This window comes from Salvelinus sp. IW2-2015, linkage group LG30, assembly GCF_002910315.2.
Source record: "Salvelinus sp. IW2-2015 linkage group LG30, ASM291031v2, whole genome shotgun sequence".
In the NCBI taxonomy this organism is placed as follows: Eukaryota; Metazoa; Chordata; class Actinopteri; order Salmoniformes; family Salmonidae; genus Salvelinus; species Salvelinus sp. IW2-2015.
The window spans coordinates 4444675-4456932 of record NC_036869.1 but is presented as its reverse complement, the minus strand read 5'-3'; the positions used below and the strand labels follow the sequence as shown (position 1 = coordinate 4456932).

At 40.9% G+C, this 12258-nt stretch overlaps 2 protein-coding genes across 3 annotated transcripts in view; one reads left to right on the top strand and one right to left on the bottom strand.

The window, feature by feature from the left end:
* The window catches only part of trpn1 (transient receptor potential cation channel, subfamily N, member 1), a 45955-nt gene extending 37375 nt beyond the window's left edge, over positions 1–8580 (bottom strand). The window contains 5 exon segments of the mRNA XM_023974698.2: positions 582–686; positions 1086–1199; positions 2616–2711; positions 7655–7756; positions 8160–8580. Of these exon segments, the coding sequence (XP_023830466.1) occupies positions 582–686; positions 1086–1199; positions 2616–2711; positions 7655–7756; positions 8160–8297 (555 nt within the window). The 5' untranslated portion in view covers positions 8298–8580.
* Positions 8581–9076: 496 nt separating this feature from the next.
* Positions 9077–12225, top strand: LOC111955000 (cilia- and flagella-associated protein 20). Of its 2 annotated transcripts, none has more exons than XM_023975006.2 (6): positions 9077–9444; positions 9944–10023; positions 10125–10236; positions 11059–11247; positions 11713–11823; positions 12078–12225. In XM_023975006.2, exons 1-6 carry the CDS (start codon positions 9361–9363, stop codon positions 12078–12080), a joined length of 579 nt encoding a protein of 192 aa, XP_023830774.1. In that variant the 5' UTR covers positions 9077–9360; the 3' UTR covers positions 12081–12225. The 2 variants fall into 2 exon arrangements, with proteins under 2 accessions (XP_023830774.1, XP_023830773.1); XM_023975005.2 differs by having other exon boundaries at positions 9078–9444; positions 12075–12225.
* Positions 12226–12258: the final 33 nt, after the last annotated feature.

The window sequence follows — 12258 nt, the reverse complement described above, 5'->3', positions numbered from 1 at the left end:
TGTTATACATGCTAGACTGGTGTTATGTGACATAATGTTATACATGCTAGACTGGTGTTATGTTGACATAGTGTTATGTGACATAATGTTATACATACACTGACTGGTGTTATGTGACATAATGGTTATACCACACTAGACTGGTGTTATGTGACATAATGTTATACATGCTAGACTGGTGTTATGTGACATAGTGTTATACATACTAGACTGATGTTATGTGACATAATGTTATACACACTAGACTGGTGTTATGTGACATAGGGCTATAGCTGCTTGGGTGTACCCAACGCACTTCTGTACTTTGATTGGTTGTAGTACACGATAAGTTGTACATTTTGGGCCAATGCTTGTATTTTGGTCTAACCTAATATCAAATTAATTTTGATTGATGTAACCGTCCATTCATTTTACCTACACAGATTTCCTATCCAGAGCTTCTCTTATTTTAAAACCTTAACCTTTACTTTAATATGTGTCAATAAACATTAGGTAGCTATTATTATGAATGCTATATATACAGTATAGTTCTTATTCCTAAATGAAACCATGAAACCCCAGACACCTTAGTTGGCTCTTACTGTTTTCTGAGCCCTAAGCTGAGGCTCAGATAGAGTTCCAAGGAGCTCCCTAACGATTCCAACATTCCCGGCTTCGACGGCTAAGAGCAGTGGAATGCAGCCATCCTGGACACAGACACAAAGAGATGGAAACAATGACTGTCTGTGAGCTGCAACCCAGCGCAGTCAAGAGCCAGAAAATCTCCTCAGGATAAAGATAATATACTGTGAAAGTCAGTGGGTGCATCTGAAATGGCACCCTATTCCCTATATAGTGCACTGCTTTTGACCATGGTCCATAGGCAGGGCCCATAGGGCTCTGGTCAAAAGTAGTGCACTATATAGGGAATAGAGTGCCACTTGGGACACAGCCTGTGCTTAGCTTATATATACAGCACAGTCGGTTATTCCAGTCATTCGAGACCACACAGTAATACACTTGATTGACGGATGAGGTGAGAAGTGATGGATGAGAGGGAGGAGAAGAGTGTGTCCCGCTGCGGTATCATGTGGCAGATACCCTACCTTGTCTGGTACGAGCCGGGCCTCTTTGCTGGAGAATTTTAGCAGTGTCTGGATGGTACCGAGGGATGGGGTGGCTCGGGAGGCAGCAAAGTGGAGAGGTAGCTGGTCCTTGGGCTGGTATAATGAAGAAAAGAGGACAGAATGAGGGATATGGTTGCAGGTTAGCGTTTTTTGTCAAGAATCTTGTTCTGGAGGGAGCACTACAGAGTGGTCACTAGCTGGCACAGCCACAAAGTAATAAAATCAGATTTTAAACCTAACCTTAACCTTAACCCTAACCGTAACCACACTGCTAACCATAATGCCTAACCCTAACCTTAAATGAAGACCAAAAAGCTCATTTTAGTTTTCATGACTTTTTACAATATAGCCAAGTTTGACTTTGCAGCTACCCCATCTAGTGGAATTTGCTCAGGTCTGCCTCCAAGGCAAGACACATGACAATAAACGGCAACCTGCCATATGGTTAGGAATGTGTTTTGGTGATGTAGCCAAAATCCATGTCAAAGATACGTCTGAGTCCAACACATTTTGTCCACTGGATTAATTATTTATCTAAACATCATCATCTTGTCATTTGTTTTGATCACACTGGGGGATTATTCAGTTCGGTTCACAGTTTCTGTATTCTTGTCTGTATGGGAAACAGCTGGTTATTTTGACGGCACTTTTCCCGCCACTAGTTTCCTTAGAGAGTCCAGGATTGTCAGCACCCTTGGGAATATGGGTCTGCACGATGGCTGTGAGCTAATAACCACCATGGCTCTTTTCTTCCTCTGGAGATTACCTCAAGCACATTTCTCTCTTTCTTTATTTCTCTCTGTTTCTCTTCCTCTCACTCTCTTACTTTCTCCCACTGTCTCTCTCTCACTCTCTCTCTCTCTCTCTCTCACTCTCTCTCGCTCCCTCTCTCTCACTCTCTCTCACTCTCTCACACTCACACTCTCTCACTTTCTCTCTCTCTCTGTCTCTCTTACTCTCTCTTAGCCAAATAATTCACAAGTAGATCACTTTATGTAAAATCATCTTTTCATGCTCTATGGTGTTGGCTGAGTTGGGCCTCTGCTTAACAGAAAATATAAATGCCTGCAGATGTTTGCATGGGCAGACATTGCTATAAGAAACCATCTGATAGATTAGTCATCAAAACCCCACTAGACAGTTTGATCCTATTGAAGGTACCAGGCTGTCATTTGTGTCCTCTAAGCCCATAGTGGTTCCTGTCCGTCAGACTGACTCTGGATGTCATAACAGTTCAGCTCAGCCAAAACTCACACAAATAATAGCAGTTTTCAGTTACCACTGAGGAGAAAAAAGGGCCAAATAAGCCAAACCTCAGGCCTGTTTAGGAATGCTATACTCCCTGGGCTGTCTTCAGCAACACGTCTGGGGGAATAGGTTTGGAGGTAAAGGTAGAAGGGTGAGATGGAGAAAGGAATAGAATAGAATTAAATTAAATTAAATGATTTCAATATAGAATATAGAATAAAGAATACAAAGAGGCTTACACTGGGGCTAGAGACAACCTACCCCTCCTAGTGAGTCAGGATCTGCCTTTCTGGCCAGGAGCTTCACAATGTCTTCCTTGGAGTGTGCTGCAGCTACATGCAATGCAGTCCTGCCATCCTATAGGACACAAACAGAGAGACTATATAGTCAATTCTGGCCAAACATAATATCATTATTGCAGATTGATGATTAGCTCAGACTGTGCACACACACACACCACCCTAATTTACAAATTGCACTGCATTTAAGATCCTGCCAGGTCTCAGTAAACATTATCCTTCCATTGTGCAGTCTGACTTAATGTATGATTGAAGTATGATGATCAGTCTATAATGTGATTCAGAGTTGCTCAAACGAGTGCAGATGTGGTTGCAGCCACCAATCCATCAGTCTGGGATTACAGTTTTTCTACGAGGGATGCATTTTTTACCCATGCTGCTTTGTGGAGTAATGTATAACATCTGTAACCTCACATTGAGGCACACCACAGAGAAAATCCTTAGGACAGTCTGCAACCCGGCCATGAGATATTTCACAAGCCACCCATCATTTTTTTTTTCTTATCACATGTTTTACTTCTGTCCAAATCTGAAATGTAAGTGCTCTGTTGGGGTGCAACAATAGCCTTGTTTGTGAGTAAATACCAATACTTACAGAGTTGGAAAGGACTCCAATGAGGCAATGCCAACAAAAAGAAGGAGAGGAGGAGAAGAGTGAAAGCTAGCTATGTGTACATTCTTACAAAAAAAAGGTTCCAAAAGGGTCCTGCAGCTGTCCCCATAGGATAACCCTTTTGGTTCTAGGTAGAACTCTTTTTGGTTCCATGTAAAACCCTCTGTGCAAAAGGTTCTACATGGAACGCAAAAGGGTTCTACCTGGAACCAAAAGGGGTTCTTCAAAGGGTTCTCCTATGGGGACAACCAAAGAACCCTTTTCGGTTCTAGATGGCCCCTTTTTTTCTAAGAGTGTATGTATGATGATCTACAAAATACATCCTCTCTCTAACTGAAGAGACCCAGTAAAAATACTGCTTGGCTCCACATAAAAAAATACATATTGTAGCAAGCTTAGTAAAGTATTAAAGTATGTTTGCAAACACACAACTTGTCAAACAGTGTGGAGTAAATTGACAGCATGACTGATTTTCTACCAGTGCCATAATTCATGGAGAGTAAATTCTTTGTTACACACCAGTGCAATGGTGAGAAGCTAAATATTCTATATAAAGGACAGAAAGACTCAATAATTAATAAGAACTATCTTTGAACTAACAAGAAGAATGGCCAGAAAATGACAGGTAAAAACTAAGATTTTAGGAAGTGACACAGAGACTGTAAAAAGTGAACTGTGGGACAGCCCTTCTCTCATTAAAGAGTCTGTAACCTCACATTCCTGCTCTCCAGAGTCTACGTATTCCGACTGACACAAGTAGTCCGTCTCTCTCTCTCTCTGCTAATAACCGCTCTGGCTTCCTTCTCATCCATTGGCTACACAGTATTCCAGAAGCACCGCAGTGCGGGAACACGCTGGCATGTTCAGACACATACAAATGCACACACGCACACACACACACACGCACACGCACACGCACACACACACACACACACACACACACACACACACACACACACATATTGGCATGGTCAGACGTTGCATTTTGCCACCTCAACGGGACAAGACTGCCAAACCCAGAGAGAAACCCTCTCAGATCAGACGTTCTCAGCTCTGGCTCTCTGGCTCTCTGGCTCTCTGGCTCTCTGGCTCTCTGGCTCTCTGGCTCTCTGGCTCTCTGGCTCTCTGGCTCTCTGGCTCTCTGGCCCCAGACAAACGGCTCTAAATCGTTCCAGACAGAGTTGTGGGCTGTGCACATCTGCACACACTACTGCAAGGGACAAGGGATTAATGTCTCAGCACACACAGTGTTTACTGGACCGACTACGACAAACCATTTATTAAGTCTCTGCTTACAGATGTACTATCTTAATTTGATCACTCTGTTGTCACAGAGAGCAGCAGGTAATGCAAATTGTAGTGTATTCAAGGTTTAAAAAACGCTTCTAAAGTTTGTAATTTCCAGTTTAAAAAGTCAGAATTGATTTATCCTATCTAAAAATGTATCAACCGCTACAAAAATGTCAATGAATTATAATGGATAATTCACATTTCCTGTTGCTGCAGGATTATTTTCCTGCTGTGTGAAACTGTTCAAATTAAGATAGCATGGGGCTCTGGTTGTCACGTTCCTGACCTGTTTTCCTTTGTCTTGTATTTATTTTAGTTGGTCAGGGCGTGAGTTGGGTGGGTTGGTCTATGGTTGATTTTCTATGMTGGGATTTGGTGTTCGGCCTGGTATGATTCTCAATCAGAGACAGCTGTCAATCGTTGTCCCTMATTGAGAATCATACTTAGGCAGCCTGGGTTTCACTTGTGTTTTGTGGGTGTTTYTTCCTGTGACTGTGTTTGGGCCACACAGGACTGTTTCGGGTTTGTCACGTTTGTTGGTTTTGTATTTTGAAGTGTTTTGTTGATTTTTCATTAAATATGAACACTAACTACTCTGCATCTTGGTCCGATCCATGCTCCTCCTCGTCTGAGGAGGAGAACGACTACGACAGCCGTTACACTGGTCAAGATGGGTAAAAAAATAATGAGTCAATTGTGCAAATATTAGACTCAGATGCTATTTGGACCATCAACTTTTTGGGCTACATTGCCAAATACATTATGCCAAGATATTAAGCTTTTTTTTTTTAAATACTAAAAAAATAAAATAAGTTGCATAAAGGTAATCCTGCAGTCCTACAGGAAATGTGATCTTTGTTTTGGCCTAGGCATGCTGGCTGCAGACTAGGCCTACTGTGCAAAGTGAGAATGATAGTAATGTATTGCATTCCAATTGCAGAATATGTCTACCAATATATCTATCACTATATCTACCAATAGGTCTACCAATAGGTCTACCAATAGGTCTACCAATATATCTACCAATATATCTATCAATATGTCTACCAATATGTCTACCAATATGTCTATCACTATATCTATCACTATATCTACCACTATATCCACCAATATATCTACCAATGATAAATGTTTTAAGTGGCTTCACTAGATACAATGAAAATAAATTGCTACAGGCTTAAATCCAGACTTCTGGGGGTTTTGTGCATGGAGTGGAGAGATTGCATTTGCACACCATTAAATTCCCCCAGAAGTCATAAGTCAGTAAGGGTTTCCATGGATTGTAGGTTTGAGCTGAAGTGGAAACATTAGGGTAGAACAGCAACAATAGACTACAATCATAAACTATAACACATCAAATGAAAATATGAAATGAACGGAACTAAACCCGGGAGCAAATTTATCGGAAAATACAACACTTGAGCTCATACTAAATAGAAACATGCCCGGGATTTTACAATGGAGACTATGATGCATACAGTAAACCTTTATAATGATTCATAATTTCCTATTTTTCCCTATGGTAAGCTACAGCTAATTATTTCTTGCTCGGTCAGCCATCTGGGCAGCAAAGGTCTATAAAAGAGCCTTTGATTATTCCTTATGGCTGGTTAAAGTCATGGCTACTGCCTCTGGCAGCCTGGCATAGCACATGAGTAACCCTGAAGTCTGCAATCAGGCTAAACACAATGAAGGGCCAACAATGAAACACTTGCAGATCCTGATTGACTAAGTTTATTGAGGGGTGAATTTGTTAGTCCTCGGTCAGTCTTAGCCTGATCCCAGATCTGTCTGTGCTATTTACCACAGGAGTCGGCAAGAGGATAAACAAAATGCTCTTTAAAAAACAAATAACCTAATAAAAGCATCATGTTTACTTTATCTCACAAGAAAGAAAGTGTTTTTCTGCTGATTACTCAGCCTGATCCCAGATCTGTCTATGCTGTTATCATAGGAGTGGACAAGACAGTAGACAAATCTGTAATCAGGCTAAGTAATCAGCAGAAAAACCCATTCTGTCTGTGGGAAAAAGTCAACAGGATTCTTAAAATAAAAGCTTTAGATAAACAACAAAAGTGTGTAGCCTACATCATCCCAATTCCAAAGAGTTAATATTGCCATATAAAGCAGTATTGTATGTGGACGCTGTGGGAAGGGCAGTCTACTTTCCTAAACAAGCTTTAAAAAATGTCACCCAATAAAGGAACAATTCCCACTGTCAGTAGGCCTACGGTATTTTTAGATATTCAACTGCTTTTGTGCTCAATCTGCTTCAATGCTCAAGATTTCATAGATTTTTACTGCCTATCACAGCTGCTGTACACATGTGACATCATTTATTTTATAGTGAACATGGGGAGAAAAACACCTACTGAAATGATTAGTCTGTCTAGTTATGTCACCACTTTATGGCAGTGTGCGTTATCCATTTAATAAGGGAGGCTTCAGATATTATATCACACATTCTGGAGGTTCCTACTATCCCTGTTCCACCACAAAAATAAAATGTGTGAAAAAATGAAATTTCCCAAAATGTGGCTATTCATGAGGATATATAGCACACCAAATTATTGTTTTGTCATTCTCATCATTGTGTTGTTTTGATTGTGACTCGCTGTGCCCAGCTGGGTCATAAACGCAATAGAATAGGACCCAGAAGAGATGCCTAGTGAGTGTCTCTACTGTAAAGGTCAGCGCCGCCAGTATGCCCACTCCTCTGCCAACAACCTCTACCTCAGAAGCAACCCTGATCTACCCCACAGTTCTAATAGCAATACCACCAATTCTATTCCTATGATCTACCCCTATTACCCACTAGTCCTCTGCACTACTCTCGTGTCCAGTTAGAATGAGAATAATGGTGCATACTTACATAGTTGTTTCTTAATATGTAGCCTGAAAATAGACTTGGGAGTCATCCTGCAATGTCATTTTACAATGAGTTTATCAAGGTGTTACGGTATATGCTTACAGCAGTCGGATTGCTGCCCGTGGATCAGTCCATCATCGTCGTAAACAATCCGACTGCTGCCCTTGGATCAGTCTATCATCATCATCCTCATCCTCATTTACACTTTCCAGTTTGAGTAATTTCTTACCTTTGTCCTTTCACTAGGGCTGCCTCCTAACTCCAGTAGTCTGTCTACTGCAGACAGGCGGTTCTCCCTCACTGCAATCATCAGGAGACTCAAGCCAGACTCCTGGAAAAGAGAAGAATCAACCATATCTATCTCATTAGCTGACTCAATAGTATCAAATAGCTATCCACCAACATTTCATAATTCAAATAAATTATTTGATATGCTTGAAATAAAAATGTTGCATATATTTTTTCCCCCAAAAAATTATGTTGGCAAAATATGCTGGTTTTAAGATACTAATAATCATATCTTTCTTTATAGCCCACAAATATGTGTAGGCTATAAATATATATATATAAATTAATAGCCCAAATATATTTGATTAACATTAAGCTAATTTGAGGTATTCATTGACTTTACTGAAGTCCCACCCTTCATTACATATCATAGTGATGCACATCATGATAATAAACCGGTAAAAAAACAAACAGTTTAGATTAAAAAACAACCACAACCATTTTACCTCATCGATTACGGTTAGTTCTGGGTCTCCCTTGTCCAACCCTTTGATTGTTTGCTCGAGCGCAATCCATTCACCCTTCAGAGACAGCTGTAAGAGTCGCTGGCTGGACCCAGAGTTGACTGAAGATGTCTCAGACATCTTTTACATAGGCTACCAATCGTTTTTTAAATGCACAATTTACACGAGTATATCTAATGAGAATATCGTTTTTTCTTATTGCGCGTGGCTAAAAGTTATGTCCCCGTGGCAGGTGTAATTCGAAAGTAGCATTCTGATTGTAGAATTTGTGCTTCAAGTTTCCCCGTCTTTGTATGAGGTAGAATAACCAGCATTCCGTTAACTCCAACATGGGAAAATCCACCGCCCCTATCCACCACTAGTTAAACTTTTATAACTCCGCCTTTGTGCTCTTGTTACCTTGGATTCGTCTGTAGACTAGCCAAGACCCCCACTTTTCCCTCTATTTTGTAGGCTAATCATGATGATAATGACCATAGAGCTCTGATAGGCCTAGGCGCTTTAGTAAACTCCTTTTGGTAGTTTACTGTTCCTCCTCCATCTCCCCATCCTCATCATGTGTCTGTGTTTGTGTTAGTAGAACACATACTTAACCTTCATCTGTGATTAGAAGAATACATAATTTGTTTTATTTCATGGCTAATAAAAAACACAATAAGCATTGTTTATTCAGAGGTTTTTTTGGGGGGGGGGTGACACGGTGTTACAATGTTGCAATAATCTTTGTAGAAATTGGCATGATGTTACAGTCACTGAGCTATATTATAAGGTTACAATGCAGATCATCATCAGCTATCCCGGCCAAAGCTTTGTGTTACCATGGTAACTGATATGCGTCAACAATTAAGTCCTACGTGAAACGCGTTGCGTTTCATAGCAACTCAAAAATAGCAGAAGGGGAGACAGCGAACAAGGGCATTGTTCATATTGCTGGAGATAGACAGTGGGGCTGGACGGCATACTTTATTACCAGTAACATTTAGGGGTTTCTGAAGTTCCTTTTCATATAAGACGCTTTTCTTTTTTTGTCGTTTGGCTAGGCGGAACTAATGACCATTATTTTGTGCCACACGGAACTTGAAGTTGAGGCAAAAGATCAATCAAGTAAACTAAAGTAACATTAGCAACAAGTAACGTTACAAGTAACAACATATGTGGATGAGACGGTGTTATAAACGCGCAAATGTTTAAAAACACCTTTCAAAGTGGATTCCTATCTATCTTGTATAGCATTGGGAGCAAACCTCTTCAGATATGGGATAAAAAGGTAAGCAACAATTTACACAAGCCTACGCATAAATTGGCTTGCTAACTAGCAAATTTGACATCGGCTTGCTAGCTAGGTAGCTAAAGAGCAGGGCTTGGTATGGTGCTAAACTCCAGGGAGCAAGCAACTAACGTTAGACATCTAACTAACCAGCTTACTCATGACAATGGCAATAGAAACCTAGAAGCTCGTTTGCTAACGTTAGCTGGTTTTGTGTTCCTCAAACTGCCCTGTGTTTAGCAAGCACTAGGACATCTTGTTTTAGCTCAAATTTGACAGCAGTGTTACAGTATTGTCATTGTACTGTCTTAATCAAGGCTTAGCTAGCTAGCAAGCTAACTACGTTTGTTTATTAGCTTGGTTAGATATCCAGTAGTTCTCCAGCTTCCCTTATCTTCCTGGGTTCACATTCAATACTCACACACATTTCTTAAAAGTAGTAACGTTAGCTAGTACAAGCTAGCTAACCCATTACAAACGGTTGCGTGTGCTGTTACAGGTCAGGAACGGCCACATAAAGCGGATTACAGACAACGACATTCAGTCGCTGGTGCTTGAAGTGGAGGGAACAAATGTCAGGTAAGCTTGTTCCATCTTCATAGCCCGTTTTGGCAGGTCTGCTGTTTGTGCATCTCTTCTTCAGTCAACTACATCCAACCATGTGTCCTTAAATTCAACAGCACAACCTACATCACTTGTCCGGCTGACCCAAAGAAGACACTTGGCATCAAACTCCCGTTCTTGGTTATGATCATAAAGAATTTGAAGAAGTATTTCACCTTTGAAGTCCAGGTAGGTTATCATCCAAGTCAACAATCAGAGCCATTGCATCTGTACAATCTTGAAAGCTGTGCTTTATTGTATTATAATTATTTTTATCAAGTCCTCATAGCTTTCCGTTAGCTGGTAATAGACTACTTTTGTCCGATGCTTATTTTTTGGGAAAAGCGATAAATAAAATTTGCTGCTGGTCAATTGTCCAGGAGAATAAGAAAAAAATTCCATTGCAAAATAATCATTTTTTAGCTTATTCATTGATGTAAATACCAGTCGATATAAATACATTTGACTGGTCATGCTTATCAGTCTATAGATTCATTTGCATAATTTTGTGGAATTAAATTGGCGGGTGTGTACAGTATATTTGTATGCATCTTATCACACGCTTACAGCATACAGATATAGCGCCTTTGAGTGGAAAATATGTCAGATATTGCAAGAGCTACTGCTGAAGCATCTTGTGGTGCTTTCAAGACAATTGGGAACTCTGGAAAATACGAGTTCAAATCATGATGTCAGTGATCTTCAGGTCGGAAAGTCGGAGCTCTAGGCCCAAGTTCCTGAGTTGGAATTCCGAGTTAGATGACCGTTCAAAACTATTTTTCCCATTCGGGGCTCCCCCCCCCCCCCAGTTCCCAGAACGCACTGAAGGAGGTTGGTTGGGAGGTTGGATATTTCAGAGTTCCCAGTTGTTTTGAATGCAACATCAAACGGCAATGGAAGGCAGGCTTCATCAGTGCATCACACACCACTTTGCAAGGAGCTGGAGGCAGTATGCATTTTGAAAACATATACTTAATTGTTTGAAACCTGAAAGTTTTAATACAATCCCAGGTGTTGGATGACAAGAATGTGAGGAGGCGGTTCCGGGCCAGTAACTACCAGAGCACCACTCGGGTGAAGCCCTTCATCTGTACCATGCCCATGAGGCTGGACGACGGCTGGAACCAGATCCAGTTTAACCTGTCTGACTTCACACGGCGGGCCTACGGCACCAACTACATCGAGACACTCCGCGTACAGGTCAGTCAGAAAGGCTCATGGACCAGGGTAGGGTCATGGTCCAAGATGCAATATACGGATCTCTTACCTAGTCTGGTCCCAGATCTTTGTGCTGCCTTGCCGACTCTTATGGTCATTGCCATGGCAAGTTTGGTGACCATAGGAGTTGGCGAGACAGCACACACAGATCTGGGACCAGGCTAGCTCTTACATCAAATGTGTGTGGAGGAATAATAAGATACTGAACTCATTGTTACTGTAATACACACTTTAAAATTGGGTGTCAAACTAATTTTGGTGATTGTTAGTAAACTTGATGGTCAAATGGTAGAAATGTAGGTCCATTATCATTTCTACAATGTTTCTATTTGGTGTTAGTCATTTTAATGTATATTGAGTTCTCTCCCCCATGCTTTAAAATATTAGCAAGGGTATGTTCTGGACAAGATTAGATATTGCAATACCTTGCCTGTGTTTTTGTTCCAGATCCATGCAAACTGCCGCATACGGAGAGTGTACTTCTCTGACAGACTGTACTCGGAAGATGAGCTCCCTGCGGAGTTCAAACTTTATCTACCCGTACAGAACAAAGCAAAGGTGAGTACAAATAATGTCCATGCCAGTTGTCAGGTAGGCCTACAGCTCAGACTGTGTTTCTCCCTAATAGCACCCTATTCCTTTTATAGTGCACTACTTTTGACCAAGGCCCATAGAGCAAAAGTAGTGCACTGTATAGGGTGCCAGTTGGAATGCAAACACTGTCTCGTATGCATCTCAAAGAATGAGCAAGATCAGTCAAAGTACAATATGTTGCAGTTCTTGTAGCTAATCGACACGTTTCTTTGCAGCAGTAAGGCAGCTGAATCGATTCTCCTCCCCCATTCCAGATGTGAATTTTATTTGCAGATAGGCTACATTTGTTGTAATGTTTTTGCTTTGAAGTATTTTGGAACCATGTGATTGTTTTCTCTGCACAATAAACATTTTGTATGCACAATACTTTTTTGTTTAGCATAAACATCTGCAATTCTG